General features: G+C 41.1%; 1 protein-coding gene across 3 annotated transcripts in view; it reads right to left on the bottom strand.

The window, feature by feature from the left end:
• The window catches only part of AP2B1 (adaptor related protein complex 2 subunit beta 1), a 127,685-nt gene extending 112,947 nt beyond the window's left edge, over positions 1–14,738 (bottom strand). For 2 of the 3 annotated variants that reach the window (XM_035026589.1, XM_035026591.1), the window contains exons 1-3: positions 14,609–14,738; positions 8,583–8,642; positions 1,259–1,364 (exon numbers count right to left, since the gene is read on the bottom strand). In XM_035026589.1, coding sequence (XP_034882480.1) covers positions 1,259–1,364; positions 8,583–8,619 — 143 coding nt within the window. In that variant the 5' untranslated portion in view covers positions 8,620–8,642; positions 14,609–14,738. Of the gene's footprint in view, positions 1–1,258; positions 1,365–8,582; positions 8,643–14,371; positions 14,455–14,608 lie in introns of those variants that run through there. The other variant, XM_035026590.1, reaches the window with a different exon arrangement.
• Positions 14,739–18,040: the final 3,302 nt, after the last annotated feature.

Raw genomic sequence — 18,040 nt, 5'->3', positions numbered from 1 at the left:
GAAGCTGTCAAGCTCATGTTGCAAGATACAAGTTTTCCAACAATATAATTTTTACTTTAAAGCTCCAAATACATCTACTGTCACATTTTGTACCTGTCAAGTGTAGTGACAGGTTCACTTTGTTCATTTTTGATAAAATGTCTCCCAAATACTGAAGTCTGATTAACTATAATTTGTCTGTCAATCATTCTTTCACTTAAAAATGGGGTTCCCAATTCAAATAATTGTGCAAGGGCCTTTCTCCAAGTCAACCATCACACTTTGCTATGCAGCAGAAGTGCTTTATGCATAACTCCTACTTTATCACATGGAATATTAAAATGACCTATACTCAAGGTTCAAGGCTTAATAAATTAAATTTTTAATGCTTCAAGAAGAACAGTCCCACGTGAAACCGCCCTTTTTTCCTGCAAGCATGTAGTGGTGACGAATACAATGACTACTGTTACAGTTTGGCACTCCAGTGCCAATGTCAACACAGTAAAAAAGGCAAATAATACCCAAGTATTATTATAAGGATAGCTCTGACCTCACAAATCCCCCAGAAAGGATCTTGCGAATCCTCAGGGGACTGTGGATAATCCGTACCTATTTCCAAATGGTCTGGGGGAATTACAGGGGGAAAAAAAGACAAAATGGACTTTGTTAACATTGATTTTCATCTTGAATTCAGCAATTGAATCTACAGTTGTAGAGTTAAGGACACTAGCTTGAACCGATTAAAAGAATGTATAAGTTTCTACTCAGTACACTTCAAGCATCTTCTAAAACTACTTCAACAGCAGGTCTGTAACTGTGCCAGCTCTCAGGAGGTTTTAGGCTAGATCTCTATGCAATAAAATCAAATTGGTTTCATTTTTCAAAAAAACTTAAGTCACAGAGTTAAAGTAAAAGCAACTACACTTCCTCATGATCTTTCAGTGGGACAAACTTATTCTTACAGATTCTACGATTACAACAGTTAAACGAAAAGCAGTAAAAGCCATAAAATAGGGTATGGGTCTAAAGTGACCAATTCTTGGGGCTCCTGGGTGGCTCAGTCAGTTAAGCATCTGCCTTCAGCTCAGGTCATGATCCCGGGGTCCTGGGATCGAGCCCCGCATCAGGCTCCTGCTGAGTCTGCTTCTCCCCCTCCCTCTGCCTGCCACTCTGCCTACTTGTGCTCTCTATCTCTGTCAAATAAATAAATAAAATATTAAAAAAATAAAAATAAAAAATAAAAAAATTAAGTGACCAATTGCAGGAGTGTTACCCTTACCTAACGTCCTTCCCCACAGTCATGGCAGCAATCACTTTCTTCACAGCCTCCTTCCTCTTTTCTTTCTTTTCATTGTTGAGTTCAGCCTTTAATTCAAAGATTTCTCCTACAAAAGAAGAGAACAAATTGGTGAGATTCCAGAACCAGAAAACTAGAGCAGAATACTACACTCTGTAATAAATAACATGACCGCTGACCAGAGGCAGGACAGCAACTGAAGAAGAGAATTTAAAAATTATAGGATAGGTACAATTCAAATCTGTAGAATATTAATTGACCCACTGATAACGATACCATCTTTGAGGTTATGGCCAGAGAAGATGATGAAATCCAGATCTTAGGAAGTGTAGGAGTGGGGAAAAAAACAAATCTCACAACATCCTACTATAATAGGGGAGAATGGCATCTGAGTGATGATGATCTTCCATCAGAATTTCAAGGTTCCAAGGAAAAAATAAATGTAGGCACAAAACAGGTTCACAAATCTGTTTTCAAACCAAAGAGATGCCATATATCAGCTCATTCACCCACTCTCAACTTTACTGATAAAGAACTGAGGCTCACAGATCAGAGAGTCAATTAGTGACAGAGCTGCTCTTAGAACTGTGTCTCCTGGGCGCCTGGGTGGTTCAGTTGGTTGAGCGACTGCCTTCGGCTCAGGTCATAGTCCTGGAGTCCCGGGATCGAGTCCCGCATCGGGCTCCCTGCTCGGCGGGGAGTCTGCTTCTCCCTCTGGCCCTCCCCCCTCTCATGTGCTCTCTCTCATTCTCTCTCTCTCAAATAAATAAATAAAATCTTTAAAATAAAAAATAATAATAAAAAAAAAAAGAACTGTGTCTCCTGACTGTTGAATCCAGAGGTTTCCAACCTTGGCCACACACTAATATTACCTGGGAGGTATTTAGAAATAATAACACTCAGGCTCTACTCTGGACCAAATAAATCAGCATGTCAAGGAGGACTCTTACATTCATATTTTTTAAAGTTCCTCCAAGCGATTCTAATGCACAACCAGGGCTGAGAATCCCTGCTCTAATTAGCACTTTAAGAAGCTGACGGGCTTCAAGGCCCCATCCTAGTCAATCGATCTAACGTAAATGGTAATCTTGAAGCTTCAAGAATGATACAAACCAGAGTCATTTCTAAAGGCACAATCGTCAATGAGTGCTCAGGCCCTGCACTGTGAAATGCCAGGGCTGCCATCACTATTTTAAGGACCAGGCTCACCTATCTTCAGAAAGCTGGAGCTGATAAAAAAAGAAGGTAATAATCCTCAACTGGTCTTATTTTTTATTTTTTTTAAAGATTTTATTTATTTATTTGAGAGAGTGAGAATGAGAGAGAGAGAGAGAGAGCATATGAGAGGGAGGAGGGTCAGAGGGAGAGCAGACTCCCTGCTGAGCAGGAAGCCCGATGCGGGACTCGATCCCGGGACTCCAGGATCATGACCCGAGCCGAAGGCAGTCGCTTAACCAACTGAGCCACCCAGGCGCCCCTCTCAACTGGTTTTAAAAGAAAAAAGAAAATACACCACTAAGCCCATGAAAAAGTTGGTTACTCCCAGTTCAACCTTCCATCTCTACCCTTAAACTCTTCCACAATACTGCCTCATTTTCCACCATGCTTATGACTGTGCTTGATGTTCATTTTAACCAGACCTCATTCACCAGTATAGAAACTGGGGATAGCAAACTATGTGATCTGCTAAAGCCTTCAGATGGGAAGGATGAAACTGGTAAGAAACACAGAAGATGAGCACTAAAAAAGCTTGTTACGTCAATATCCAGTGCCAGCAAGGCAAACCAATTAAAGTTACAAAAATTGGTTTTATTTAATCAACAACTGCAAAAATAGCACAGCCAGGAAAGCTGGCCCCTTTAGAGTCATTCTCCTCTCCATCAAGTCCTCAGCTGCCAAATCCAGCTCTTAGGGTTCCCATCATTTACTTCTAGGAACAGTAAAGGACAAGCAGCAGGGTTTCAAAAGTCTGAACTGAATAGCAGCAGGAGCTGAAGAATCAAAACAGGATGTAACTGAAACTCTTCCAATTCTAGCATAAACTTAAAGAATATGTTCCAGTGGCAGTTCTGGTGGGTGTTGCAGGAAGGAAAAGGAACACAGTCTATCCATTTTTTAAAAAGTGGTATTTACCCAGCCATGAGTCAATCTGTAGGTCTTAAACTTTTACAAATCCCTGAATTAAAAAAGGTTACCAGGATTCATTACAAGAGAAGGTTTGAAGTGTTAGGTGAGGTTTCTTTTTTTTTTTTTAATTAAAGATTTATTTATTTATTTTAGAGGGAGGAGAGAGGGAGGAAGAGGGAGAAAATCTCAGACTCCCCGCCGAGGGTGAAGCCTGACTCGGGGCTCAATCTCACGACCCTGAGATCGTGACCTGAGCCGAAACCAGGAGTCAGACACTTACTTAACCAACTGAGCCATCCAGGTGCCCCAAGTTAGGGGAGTTTTTAAATGACATCTTTTTATGTCAATATAGACAGTATCTTGGTCATCAAAGCACACAAAATGTTAACAGAAGAAATAAATACCATTTCAGAGAGTCAGGAAAAAAAAGCTGCAAATGAATGACAAGTAGGGTTAATGTTTTTGTAAAGTGTAAACAATAGAGAAGAAGCTGGGTGGGAGCCAAGGAGGGCACGAAGTGAGACATGGTATCTCATACATACAACTTTATTATTATTATACATTTTTTTCATTCTCCCCCTAATCAAATCTACTAAGCACTGCTAGTAGCTAGCAATGGTTCTCAATCTTGGCTACACATCATAGAAATGTGGGGAACTTTAAAAACTCTGCACACCTAGGCCATATCCCAGACCAGTGAAATCAGGGTATCTCAGGTAGAGGGACCTGAACATTAGTATTGTTTTACATTTCCTTGGGTGATTCCAATGTGTAAGCAAGGTTGAAAGCCACTGACTAGTAGTTGATAAAATTAAGAAACCCACTATGGGGTTTTTCATATTGTTATAGAAGAGCTTATTTACCCTTATATAACTCCAAATGACCAGAACAGGACAGATATGCTTACTTTCTAGAAATGTTTTGGTGCTCTTTGTTCCCTGCAAGCCACCACAGGGTGCTCTCTTTTTTTTTTTTTTTTTTTTTTAAAGAGTTTGAGTAATCTCTACGCTCAACGCGGGCCTCAAACTCACAACCCCAAGATCAAGAGTCGCACACTCCACTGAGTCAGCCAGATTAAAAAAAAAATTTTTTTTTTTTAATCATTTCAGGGGTGCCTGGGTGGCTCAGTCGTTGGGTGTCTGCCTTCAGCTAGGGTCATGATCCCAGGGTCCTGGGATTGAGCCCCACATTGGGCTCTCTACTCTGCGGGAAGACTGCTTCTCCCTCTCCCACTCCCCCTGCTTGTGTTCCCTCTCTCACTGAGTCTCTCTGTCAAATAAATAAATAAAATCTTTAAAAAATAAAAATAAAAAAATCATTTCAATCTTAAAAGTTGCAAGATTCAGGGGCGCCTAGGTGGCTCAGTCGTTAAGTGGCTGCCTTCGGCTCAGGTCATGATCCCAGGGTCCTGGGATCGAGCCCCGCATCGGGCTCCCTGCTCAGCAGAAAGCCTGCTTCTCCCCCTCCCACTCCCCCTGCTTGTGTTCCCTCTCTCGTGTCTCTGTCAAATAAATAAATGAAATCTTAAAAAAAAAAAAAAAAAAGTTCCAAGATTCGGGCACCTGTGTGGCTCAGTTGGTTAACTGACTTGATTTCAGCTCAGGTCATGATCTCAGGGTCCTGGGATTGAGCCCGAGTTGGGCTCCGTGCTCAGTGAGGACTCTGCTTGAGGATTCTCTCCCTCTACCTTTTCCTTTGCCCCTCTCCCCACTCTTTCTCTCAATAAAAAAAAAAGTTGCAAGGTTCCCCAACTGTTAACACTGTTCCATGTTTTCTTGATTATATTTTCTATATACTTACACGTTTTTTCCTGCAGTAAACTGCAGCCATCATGTCTCTTCAGCTCTAAATATGTCAGTGTATAACTTCTAAGAATGATTATCTTACTAACCATAATGCAATGATCCAAATCAGGAAATTTAACATTGACACACCATCATCATCTAATCTACGGACTTTATTCAAAGGTTTTGATAATATCCTTCAGAGCAATTTTACCACCGTCCCCCTCAGGCCAGGATCCAATCCAGGATCCCCCAGGATCATATGTTAGGTTTACTGTCATGCCTCTTCAGTCTTCTTTAATCTGAAACAGTTCTTCAGCCTTTGTCTTTTAGGATACTGACATTTTTTAAAGGTATAGGCCAGTTACTTGATAGAATGCCCTCAGCTCGGGTTTATCACAGATGTTCCTTCATGATTACATTGAGGCTACGCATTTTGACAGGCATAATTCTTAGGGGGTATTATGTTCTTCTCAGTGCATGACGCCAAGAGACAAATAATGTTAATGTGTCCTATTACTGGTGATGTTAACATCAAATACTTGGTTAAGGTGATAAACACCAGGTCCTGACACTGTAAAGTTACTATTTTTTCCACTGTAATTAGTAATTTGTGAAAGGAAACTCTGAGACTATTTAAATGTCCTGTTCCTTATCAAACTTTCACCTGCTAGTCATTTTAGCATTCACTGATGACTCTTGCCTGAATCAATGATAACTATGATTTATGTGTATATATGTATTATTTGATGAGTTATAATCTACTACTATAACCACCTTTTTTACTGCTCAAATTATCTCAAATTTGGTGACTGGAAGCCCTTTCAAACTATGCGGGTCCTTGACATATCCCACCATTTTTTTAGCACTCCCTTGCTTGCTGGCATAAGATGTTCATGTTCATCTTGTACTTTTCCTTGACCCACCCTGGAATCAGTTATTTCTCCAAAGAGTTCTGCTTCCTTTTAGTCTAATGATATTAAGTAACCAAAGGGTACTAAGTGTCCTTTGCATCTACTCTGACTTGAAGGAAATTAGGGTATTTAATCAGAAACTCCGTTAGTGTTGAGAAAGCGTGACTCACACGTAGTAGATGCTCAATAAACACTTTCTGAATAAATAAATGAAATGAGTAAGTCAAGGGAGAAGGACTCTGTGTTCTTCAAGACCAAACTTTGTTAAGTCTGGAGACAGGAGGCTGAGGCCAGGAAACTACATTTCAAGAGAAACAAGAAAGGTAAATCCTGGGGCAGAGAAGGTGTCCTATTTCAGCCACTGGAAGAGAGGAGAAAAGGTCCATCTGAGAAGGAAAGTTGTTGGAGAATAAGAGGAAGGACAGTTGGTGTCATCACTAAATATAAGTAAATGTAAGTCATATAAGTAATTTATCAGTAAATATAAGACTGCTAAATACAAAGCACAGAATTCTAACCCTGGAAATAAGTAAATCTCAGCTGAGGACACAACAGGCTGAGAAGAAAACCGGTCTTTTTTGAAAGGAGAGCCATCTACAGCACTAAAAATGAGCTGTTACTTAGGAACAATTTTATAAAAGATGAGGAGGTTGGACTTTCCCAAGAAGAATCCTTAGTTCCTAGCCCCACAGCCATATGTAAAAACCAGTATTATCTTTTTTTTTTTTTTAAAGATTTATTTTGAGAGAGAGCGTGCACATGCACACAGGGAAGGGGGAAAGGAGAGAATCCTCAAGCAGACTCCATGCTGAGTGCAGAGCCCAACGCTAGGCTTGATCTCATGACCCCAAGATCACGACCTGAGCCAAAATCAAGAGTCAGAGACTCAACCAACCGAGCCACCCATAAAACAGTATTATATTTCTAATTACAAAGACAATGGGGCTAATAAATTCAAAGCTATTTTCAAGTAATCCACAGTCTGTGACCTAAAAATCATGGAATTGACTCTAGAGGTTCCCTGTTTTAAGTACAAAGAATGTATTTAGACAATGCCCAAACAAAAGAATGAGGTAGATCTATATGGAGGGATATGAAAATATCAAGTTTCAGGGCGCCTGGGTGGCTCAGATGGTTAAGTGTCTGCCTTCAGCTCAGGTCATGATCCCAGGGTCCTGGGATCGAGCCCCACATCGGGCTCCTGGCTCAGCGGGGAGCCTGCTTCTCCCTCTTCCTCTGCCTCTCCCCCTGCCCATGCTCGCTCTATCTCTGTGTCTCAAATGAATAAAATCTTTAAAAAAAAATCAAGTTTCTATGCACTGCTGCATGACCTCTTTTTGTTAAAGATAAAAAACTGTTTAATTGTATGGATTAATACTTGCATTTATATGCACAGAAAAAGACTAAGGATATACCCCGAATTCACCTCAGGAACCAGAATAAGGAGAAAGAGAACTTGCATTTTTACTTTTTACATGATCTGTATTGCTTTAATAGTACTCTTTGTTATAAAATATTTCCAAATTAAAAAAAGAGAATGAATGTGCTGCTTCTTCCTCTTCTGTCTTCCTCACATCTACCAATCTTCAATGATCAAAGTTGGATTTCATCCTCTTACCGTAACAGAACCTTCAACTAAAAATGATGTGCATCACAGCCCTATCTTTACAAACCTATCCTTTAATAATTTATTCAAATACCCTTTTCTATACAAATAATAGATCCCCAATGAAGACAGTCCACAATATGCATGTCTGAACAGGTCAGGAACATTCCAGGTGGGACAATCTTACACTACAACTTTTGAAGAAACTCAAAAGAACTCAAAAGTTCTTTGATCAAGCTTTCGTGGCGCAAGCCAAGCTACTCATGCTGTTTGACAAAGTCCAAGTATGGGGGACGATCCTGAAAACAGGAGACTCCACAGCTGGCTCCTGCTATTCTCTTTCATTTTGTTTATGGCAATCTTTATAATTGTGGGAATATTTCTGGGCTGGCTCCTGCTATTCTTTTTCATTTTATTTATGGCAATCTTTATAATTGTGGGACTATTTCTGGGGTTTTATGATAAAGTGACTACTCATCTTAGTTACGCCTATCTAAGCAATCATAATGAAACTAATTCCATGAAGAATTAGTTTCTATAGAACAAAATAACAAAATGGTCACGCTCTGTCTAGCACCTTTCTCTTTGCATACTGTTTTTTAGTTTTAGCGAAAGCCAATAAGCAGAAATCAATAAAGGTCATGTTAATCATTACAAAGGAAAAATGAAAGGCGGCTATGGCTGTAATCCAGAAAATGATCTAATATTTGGAAAAACAAAAATATCCTAACATATAAATAAAGTTCCTCCGAGCCTGTCAGCAGGAGATGCTTGCAACCTGATCCTGTGTCTGTGTCTCCTCATTCGCCGACGCCGTCCTTTCCTATGAGAGACCCACCCCGGCTGGAGCTGGACTCCGGCACTTTCGTACTTACCTTTTTTATTGGTTGTGAAGTACTTGGAGTCAGTCATGGTTTTGGATCTTTAATGTGCACCTACAACAAAAGAAAAAAAAATTCCTTTATCCAAATTATTGATGTCCAGCAAGGCATTTGATTAATTTTAAGAACATTTATAAGAATTTCTGTATTTGGGGAGCCTGGGTGGCTCAGTTGTTAAGCGTCTGCCTTCGGCTCAGGTCATGATCCCAGGATCCTGGGATCGAGCCCCACATCGGGCTCCCTGCTCAGTGGGAAGCCTGCTTCTCCCTCTCCCATTCCCCCTGCTTGTGTTCCCTCTCTCACTGTGTCTCTGTCAAATAAATAAATAAAATCTTAAAAAAAAAAAAATTTCTGTACTCAAAAATGAATATTTTCTTCCTTACCACAATTACTAGTGATTCAAGAGATGCAAAGATAATAATTAAGAATGTTAACTCTTGCCTCAAGGAACTAACTAGGGCAAAATCCATAGGCTAAATGGAATGAACGGATAATCTATTATGGCCTTGTGATTTTATCCATAATTGTCTCCTCAAAGCCTCCAAGACCTAAAGCTAGACATTTCTGCAAATACATCTTCAATGAGGTGCTCAAATATTTAGGATAAGAAGAAGTTTGTTTTGAAAGATTTCCCCATTACTTTCTGTTCAGGAAAATCTGATTTACTCCCTACCTCAAGATGAAGTCATTCTAAAGCATGTATCCTGAAGCAATGATAAGGTTGAAAGAGAAAACAACTGAGCCAACCTATTCACCATTACATGAAACTCTTGAAAAAAGGAATCTCTCTCAGAATAAAAAGCCTACATTAATAGGACAATATTCTTTCACAACAAATATCTTGAGGCAAATATGCCTCGCACATGGATTTTTTAATTATAGTTTTCATATTTCCAACAATTTATACTTAGCCCAAAAGTATTCACAAAGAATAAATAATATCACTTTACAGTTAAAAACAAGGCAAAAAAAGAGATATTTATTCAGTCACACTGCATACAAAAGAAAATCAGAACTGGCATTAAAACTTAAAAGATCATGGATCCCAGCCTCAAGTTAATGCTTCAAGTTAATTGGAAAATTAATCCGACACATGGTTCCACTAGTGAAACAAAAATGGCATGGACTGGTCACATTTCTCCCCCAAATAATGAGACAATGTTTTCTGATTTAAGAAACTCTTAAGACTTTGTCCAAGGTCCTTGACATCTTTAATTGTATTAAAATTTTCATTTAATAATACTCCTTCTGCACTCAAAAATGTATCTTCTTCCTCACCATCCTCATTAACAATGCTTATTACCAAATTTAGGACTGATGCCTGGCACCTGCTCATTACTGTCAGGCCAAAACAACATGAGTGATAATACATTTGGCAAACAGTAAATATGGATCACAGAGAAAAGACCTAAGCAATAAACACATCAATGCAATTAGGAGAAAGAAAAAGAGCCAAATAAACATGAAATAATGAAAAAAGCCTGGCTCAAATCTGATCTCTACAATGTGCTACTTGGATAGCCTAAGGGAAATTAGACTCAGCTGAGATCTTCCCAAGTAGCTATATTTACAGTCCTGATCCCAATGTAAGAGTGCTTTAGGTTGTACCAGAATTTCACTGAATTTTCTTAAAAGATGTGAGCTAGAATTCACAAATATTATACAGAAATTCCTGTTTTGATAGTTGTTATAATTAAAAATTAACCTGTGACAGGGGCTTGCCTTATGCAATATTTTCATAATGCCTTTCTAGCAAAAATTCAAAGAATGTTATAATCATTTAATCCATTCACAATGTACGCTAAATGTGAAATAGGCAAATTGAAGAAAGGAGTCCTTCATGTATAAGATCTGGAATAAATCCGAAGCTATCATGTAAGAACTTACACATACAGAGAGAAACCGGTATACAGAAATGATTACTAGAACCTGACAGGAGAGCCATAGCTCAAGGCCATTATGGTCTGTCTAGGATGTTATTATGCCATTTTAAGTCCAACAGAATCCTCACAACTTAAAACTTACTTAGGATTTAAAAACAAAATCTGCTTGGAATTTTTCACCCAGTTTCTTTGAAAAAGGGCACAAAAATTGTTCTGTTTGCTAAAGATCTCATACACATATACACATATTTTTCTTAACAGGAGTCTAAACCACAGTCTGTTAAACATAAAATTAACCCAGTCTTAAATTCTACCTTTATTAGTGACCCACACATTTCACTATCTCCCTTAAACTTCATTGTCGAGGAATGTATTTCTGTCCTATTCATTGTGAGCACTGTGTTCTTAACTAAAGAATAATGTACCCACCCACAAAATTTCAGGGAAGAGAAACAAGTAATCTTAGCTCCTAAATTAAGAATCCCTGCTCTTTTTTTTAAGATTTAATTTATTTGACAGAGCGAGAGAGCGAAAGCAGGAACACAAGCAGGGGGAGTGGGAGAGGGAGAAGCAGGCTTCCCGCCAAGCAGGGAGCCCAATGTGGGGCTCGATCCCAGGACCCTGGGACCATGACCCGAGCCAAAGGCAGATGCCCAATGACTGAGCCACCCAGGCGCCCCAAGAATCCCTGCTCTTAAAGAAAGGGAAAAACCTATCACTCTTAGCTTCCACTGTTGTAAACAATAGTAATAAAGTATCCCTTACCCGACTGACAGGGAAACATTGTATTAAGTCAGTTCCTGCCTTAAACCCAAAGAAAATTCTAAGAAAAATGAAAATGGTCTAAACAAAAACAAGTGGGAAGAGGTGGTAGTTGCACAACACTGTAAATGTGCTAAATGTAACTGAACTGTTAACTTTAAAATGGTTAATTTTATGTTATGTGAATTACACTTCAAAAAATTACATAGGGGGCGCCTGGGTGGCTCAGTTAAGCGTCTGCCTTAGCTTCAGGTCATGATCCCAGGGTCCTGGATGGAGCCTTGCATAGGGCTCCTTGCTCAGCGGGGAGTCTGTTTCCTCCTTCTCCCTCTGCCCCTTCCCCCTACTCGTGCTCTCTAATAAATAAATCTTTTAAAAAATTACATTTGTATTTTTTTAATGAGATAATCACATGCCAAAGATGAACATAACCAGGTTCTCCAAAATACAGGATGGTGAAAACTGTGGCCTGCATTAGAAGCCAAAGGAAAAGCAGCCAAGATAGAGCTGAAAAAAATAAAAAGTCAAATATTCGCTGAAGAGCCTCAAAAACCAAGCTCCTCCTGGAAAAAATTTTTTTGTTCCTACAGGAGAACCCCAGGAAAAAGTAAAGCCATCATGGAGTTTGAACTCACACCACCTTTCCACCAGATCAAACTAGAAAAGTCACTGACTATTCTAGGACCTACAGTGTGGCCTCAGAATACCGCTAAACGATGAAGCACGCACGCACTCTTACTTGTCCTAGCCCGGTGTGCGATGTCACTGCATTTTTCAGAGAAAGCCTCCCTGCACAGGATGATATATCTGGATTTAACATAACCTAGTTTCTACCAAATATAGGTTGTGAAAGAACCTTCTCTTCTATTCCTACCTCCTTACAGTGCCCCTAAAGAAAATAAGGCCAAAAAAAAATTAATAGGGTCTCAATTTCAAATGGCTCTCCGGGAAATGGCAGATAAATCAGACTTGGTGAGGGCATTAAATCCCTTCTTTTCACACAAAGTTGGCTTTACACAGTTTGGTGCTCGTAGCGAAAAAGTGGCTAGAGTTAACCCAATTATTGAGCAGAAAGGCCATTCAGACATCTTTTATTAAAAGGGTGAGAGGCACTGAGATTTCAACTTTTTTTTTTTTAAAGATTTTATTTATTTGACAGAGAGAGAGCACGCGCACAAGCAGGGGGAGGAAAGGGAGAAGCAGGCTCTCGGCTGAGCAGGGAGCCCACACGGGGCTCGATCCCAGGACCCTTAGATCATGACCTGAGCCGAAGGCAGACACTTAACCGATGAGCCACCCAGACGCCCTTCAAATATTTCAATAATTAGATATTTCAATGCAAAGATAATAGTGTCTTCCATTATCATTTAGCTCATAAGAAATCACAAGACACCTAATTGCAACAGACACACCTGTGATTTTTTTTAAGATTTTATTTTAGAGGGTGTGGCGAGCAGCAGCAGAGGGAGGGACAAGCAGACACTGTGCTGAGCTCAGAACCCTACATGGGGCTCCATCCCATTACCCTGAGATCATGATCTGAGCAGAAATCAAGAGTTGGAGGCTCAAATGACTGAGCCACCCAGGTGCCCCCACACCTGTGATTTCTATTTAACTATGTCAGACTACAAAGTAATTTGTTAATATTATATAGTAAGAAAGAAGTTCAAAGTTTTACATCCAATTTTTTTTTTAAAGATTTTATTTATTTGAGAGAATGAGAGACAGAGAGCACGAGACGGAAGAGGGCAGAGGGGGAAGCAGACCCCCCGCTGAGCAGGGAGCCCGATGTGGGACTCAATCCCGGGACTCCAGGATCATGACCTGAGCGGAAGGCAGTCGCTTAACCAACTGAGCCACCCAGGCGCCCGACATCCAATTTTTTAAAAAGATTTTAAGAGAGAGAGAGAAAAAATGAGCGGGGGAAGGAGCACAGGGACAAGGAAACTCCCACTGACCATGGAGCCAGACACGGGGCTCTATCCTAGGACCCCGAGACCATGACCTGAGCCAAAGTCAGACGCCCAACCCACTGAGCCACCCAGACACCCCTAAAATGTAATATTTTTAAATATGGATGTTTAAGGTGGGGGAAGATGAAGAACCAGGCTTTCTTGAGTCTCTTAACTCACAGAATGTTAGCTTTGTGTTAATTTTACCACTCAACTTTCAGTGAGGCTGTTTGCAGAACACAATCCTTTCTGCTTCCTTGGGAGTTCAAACTGTTAAAATACCTGCAAACAGTTCTCTCACCTTACCACCACGCTTAGTCATCATTGGAATGTTACACGTTTTCTTGTACAGCTGCATCTCCTTCATCTGCTGCTTTCTATTATTACTCTGTAAGTATACCCTGAGGCTAAGCAATACAGGCATACCAGAAAGGTAATTAAGCATTTAAATTGTTCCTCATTCAGACCACTTTCTTGATCATCCCGCCTTTTCTAAACTTACTGCATTTTACTTTTTTAAAACCACAATGATTATCATAACAGCATCTGGCATTTAAAACACACTTCTTTTAAAAATCAAAGTTTAATGAAGCATCAACACTTTATCCACACTGCTTCATAATGAAACAGCCAGGTGAGTTCAATAAAAGCCTCCCCCCAGGTAGAAGACGGCTCTGAAAACAGCATGAATTAATTCTTTGGATTCAAAGAATATGGAAATAACAGGACATTTCAGTTTCTTTACCTCTGGTTTAGTCTACAGCCTTTCTCAAACCAGATCATTCCTGCTAAGCCCAGAAAAAAAAATTCGGGGCTAAGATGTACCCCTACTTACTCCCCCCCACCCCACCCCCACATCGGGTCTGAAGGTTTCTTTTCCCTTCCCCCAAGTGTCAGGAATGCCTCCTCCGCCCCGGGTGGTCGAGATTCTAGGGATATATTCTTCCATTACGAGGTGGGAGAGAGGTGTCGCTTAACCTCAAATTACGGGAGACGGGCGAGTTTTGCCCATCAATGGACAAACCTGAGGGGGAATCCCTTTGCCCTTCTGCTTAGCTGGACATGTCCCAGCCTCTGAGTGAACGACGCCAAGCGGGGAAGAAGGAAGGTTCTCCCGTTTGGCCTCCAGCCTCTACTGGCCACACCCCTGGCCTCTGGCCCCAACCCCCGACCTCAAACATCTTACCTCTGGTGCCCCCCCAATTCCCAGCTGCCACACCCGAGAATTCCCTCGCCACGCCACAGCGGTGGAGTCCCTTTCTCCAGCCCTCTTCCTCACAACGGTCACACCCGACGGCTCACATCATCCTCAACGGTCACGCTCCTAGGATTTCTTCTTCCCCCCCACCAACCTCCAACTCAACCTGGGGTCCCCTTCCCATCAATGAGGGACACACCCCGAAGTTAGCCGCCTTGAACTCACCGGAGGCAAGGGTGGGGGTGGCGGCAGCAGCCAGAGAGCACGGCCCGAGTGGTGTTGTAATGGTTTCCTGCACGTCACGACTCCTTCTCCAGGTCTAAGCCACTGCGCAAAACCCACTTTGCCAGGGACAAAGATGGTGGACAGGAAACTCTGACGTCAGAGAACCTCGCCGCGTCGCGTCATCCCCGGGCGCGGGAGAACTAGAAAGGCGGCTATTTTTGCCGCCTTGGAGACGGACAGGTTGGTTTTGTTTTGTTTTGTTTTTGTTTTTGCTTGGAAGCTGGCAACTGGACCCAAGAGGAAGTTCACTGGCTATGCAGAGGGATATATTAAACAAACTGACGTTCTCTGGATTTGTTTCCTCGCACAGGAGTTCCCTAAGAACTCTCACATAGAGAGGATGAAATATCCTGTTCCTTTTATTAAAAAAAAAATGTAAAAGCTCAGCTAATTTTGCAGGCCAGTTCAGGACTGTGGACAATGGTGATCCAGCCCAGGACTATCCATGGGCAGTGGGACCAGGGGAAAGTGGTGCAAGGAAAACATGTTGAGAGGGCATCAGATCTGAGTCCAAATCCCTGCCTTGAATATGACTGGGAAATCACTTAACATCTCCTTAACCTTAGTCTTATCTGTGAAATGAAGCCAATGATCTAACGCTCTCTGGCTTGTGAAGTTTAAATGGGATAATGTAGGTAAAGCACCCGACTTATAACAGGAGTGCTTACACAAAAGTTACTTTTGGAAACCAAGACCTAGAAATCTCTATCTCTCCCTCAATTTTGCTGTGAACCTAAAACTGCTCTACAAATAGTAAGTCTTTTAAAAAAAAAATGTGGAGAGCGAGAGAGCCTGAGGCAGAAGTTGAGGAAACCAAAATGCAAAGGGGACTACAAAGTAGAAAGGGGGAAGGAAAAGCAAGTGGTTATAATGTTTTAGTATGTTTTTAGAGTTCTATGAAAGTAGGAACTATACCATCTGTCCACTCCTCTATCTCTGAGACCTAGCCCACCTCCCCAAAATTTGTTGAATGCATAAATGTATGAGTGATCAACAATTACAGTTGCTAGAGGAGGAGGGAGGGCTGAAAAGTGCCCAAGGATTTAGCAACATAAAGGTCTTTGATGTCAGGGTGCCTGGGCGGCTCAGTCGGTTAAGGGACCAACTCTTGATTACAGCTCAGGTCATGATCTCACGGTTGTGAGATGGAGCCCCACATGGCTCTGCACAGGGCATGGAGCCTGCTTAAGATTCTCTCTCTCCCCCGACCCCCGACCCCCTCCTTCCGAATATATAAGTAAATAGTCTTTGATGTCATTGCTGGGACCATCAGTAGAGATATGAAGGCAAAAGCCATGCTGCAGAAGTTTGAGGATGAATGGGAGGTGAGGAAATGAAAACAGGAGTTATGGATAACTCCATAAGAAAATATGGCTGAAAAGAGTATATAGGATATTTGAGAGAGAAAATAGCGAGGATTTTTTTTAAGTTCTATACTCATACATTTTCTTTAGACTATCGTTTTAGCAATACCATGAGTTCAATGATCGTTCCTACCCATAGGACTCCTAAATCTCTATCTCTAGCCTTGACCTATTCCCAACTTCACCACCAAATTGCTAACCACACTGATGGAAAATTCTGTATTTATGGCCCACCCAAAGTAAACAAATCATGAGATGAGGGAGGAGGGGTGTTGAAAAACCTGGTTCCAGTTACAACTCCCAGAAATCAGAGGTGCATTTTGTAAAAGAGATGCCACCAGAAAAATCTTTATTGAAGGACTTTGATTCATATCCCTCTCCTATTCAAAACCTTTTAACAGCTCCTCAATGCCTAATAAGTCCAAACCTATCCTTCCCTCAGTTTCTCCCATCTCTATGCTCTTTAGTTTTCTCATCTGTAAAATGGGGAAATATTTATATCCAATCATAATATTGCTATAAGGATGAAGGGAATTAATAATACGTAAAGCACTGGGGCGCCTGGGTGGCTCAGTTGGTTGAGCGACTGCCTTCGGCTCAGGTCATGATCCTGGAGTCCCGGGATCGAGTCCCGCATTGGGCTCCCTGCTTGGCGGGGAGTCTGCTTCTCCCTCTGACCCTCCCCACTCTCATGTGCTCTCTCTCATTCTCTCTCTCAAAAAAAAATAAATAAAATCTTTAAACAATAATAATAATACACAAAGCACTTAGAACTATGGCTGCACATAGTATGACTACATAGCATTTGCTACAAGTGTGATTATCTCAATAAATTACACTAAATTGCTCAAGCCAGAAACCTGGACAGTCATTCTTGATTTCTCTCTCCCTTAATGGTCACATCCAAACCATTTTCAAGTTGTCAATCTACCTTCAAAATAAATCTTTAATTCATCCCATCCCCTCTGTTCCACCTCATTAATCTAAACCACCACCACCTATTGCCTGCACTACCAGAAACCTCAACTTTCCTCCCATTATCCATACAGCAGCTGCTTTATATACATACATTATCTCTAGACCTTGAAATTCTGTAAGGTAAAGGTCTTTTTTTTAAACGATTTTTAAAATTTATTTATTTTTTAACAGAGACAGAGACAGCGAGAGAGGGAACACAAGCAGGTAGAATGGGAGAGGGAGAAGCAGGCTTCCCGCCGAGCAGGGAGCCCGATGTGGGACTCGATCCCAGGACCCTGGGACCATGACCTGAGCTGAAGGCAGACGCTCAACGACTGAGCCACCCAGGCGCCCCCTGTAAGGTAAAAGTCTTCTATCAACGTGATTTTCGCTGGCAGGTTATCTCGTAGAGTAAAAAACACGTTTAGAACTGTAAGATTAACTTGCAAGATTTTATTGAAACAATTAAACCCAAACCTTGTTTTTGAGGGTTCTCATTATGCAAACCAATTGTCTTTATACCATAAGGTCCTGTAAGGCAGTGAATACCTTTTATTCCTATCCATTTAGCACAGCAGTGAGGAGGGGTTGGAGAGAAAGAGGAATGGTTGAACTTTAACTCATCGAAATTCAATAAACCTGTATAAGCAACTCAAACGAGGCAAAGTCGCACACAATGTAAAAGCACTCTGCAAACCGTAAATTACGTTAATTTTCGTATACAAACAGTGAAAAGTACCATCTGCCAAGCATCCCCAGTTCATTCTAGTTAGAATTCATCAGGATCCCTCCTTCTTGGCAATGTATTCATTTCGCTATGACACATCCAAACGTGTACGAGAACAGGAACCATTTCATCGAGTGTGGCAAGTGCCTAGTTATGCTTGAACATAACTACACGTAGAAGACAGTTAATCTACCAGCTAGAATGGAAAGTAATCGTTCCCAGTTCTAATGAACTGCAGGAACTTTTCTCACTCTAATTATCTTTTTAATAATTGGCAACAAAGCTAAAGGCTTCTATCCCCGGCTGCGTCGCTCCAAATCCTTC

This window comes from Mirounga leonina, unplaced genomic scaffold (genome assembly GCF_011800145.1).
Source record: "Mirounga leonina isolate KUSES-001 unplaced genomic scaffold, KU_Mleo_1.0 Mir_200, whole genome shotgun sequence".
NCBI classification, from domain to species: domain Eukaryota; kingdom Metazoa; phylum Chordata; class Mammalia; order Carnivora; family Phocidae; genus Mirounga; species Mirounga leonina.
This window is presented reverse-complemented; position numbering and strand designations above follow the sequence as displayed.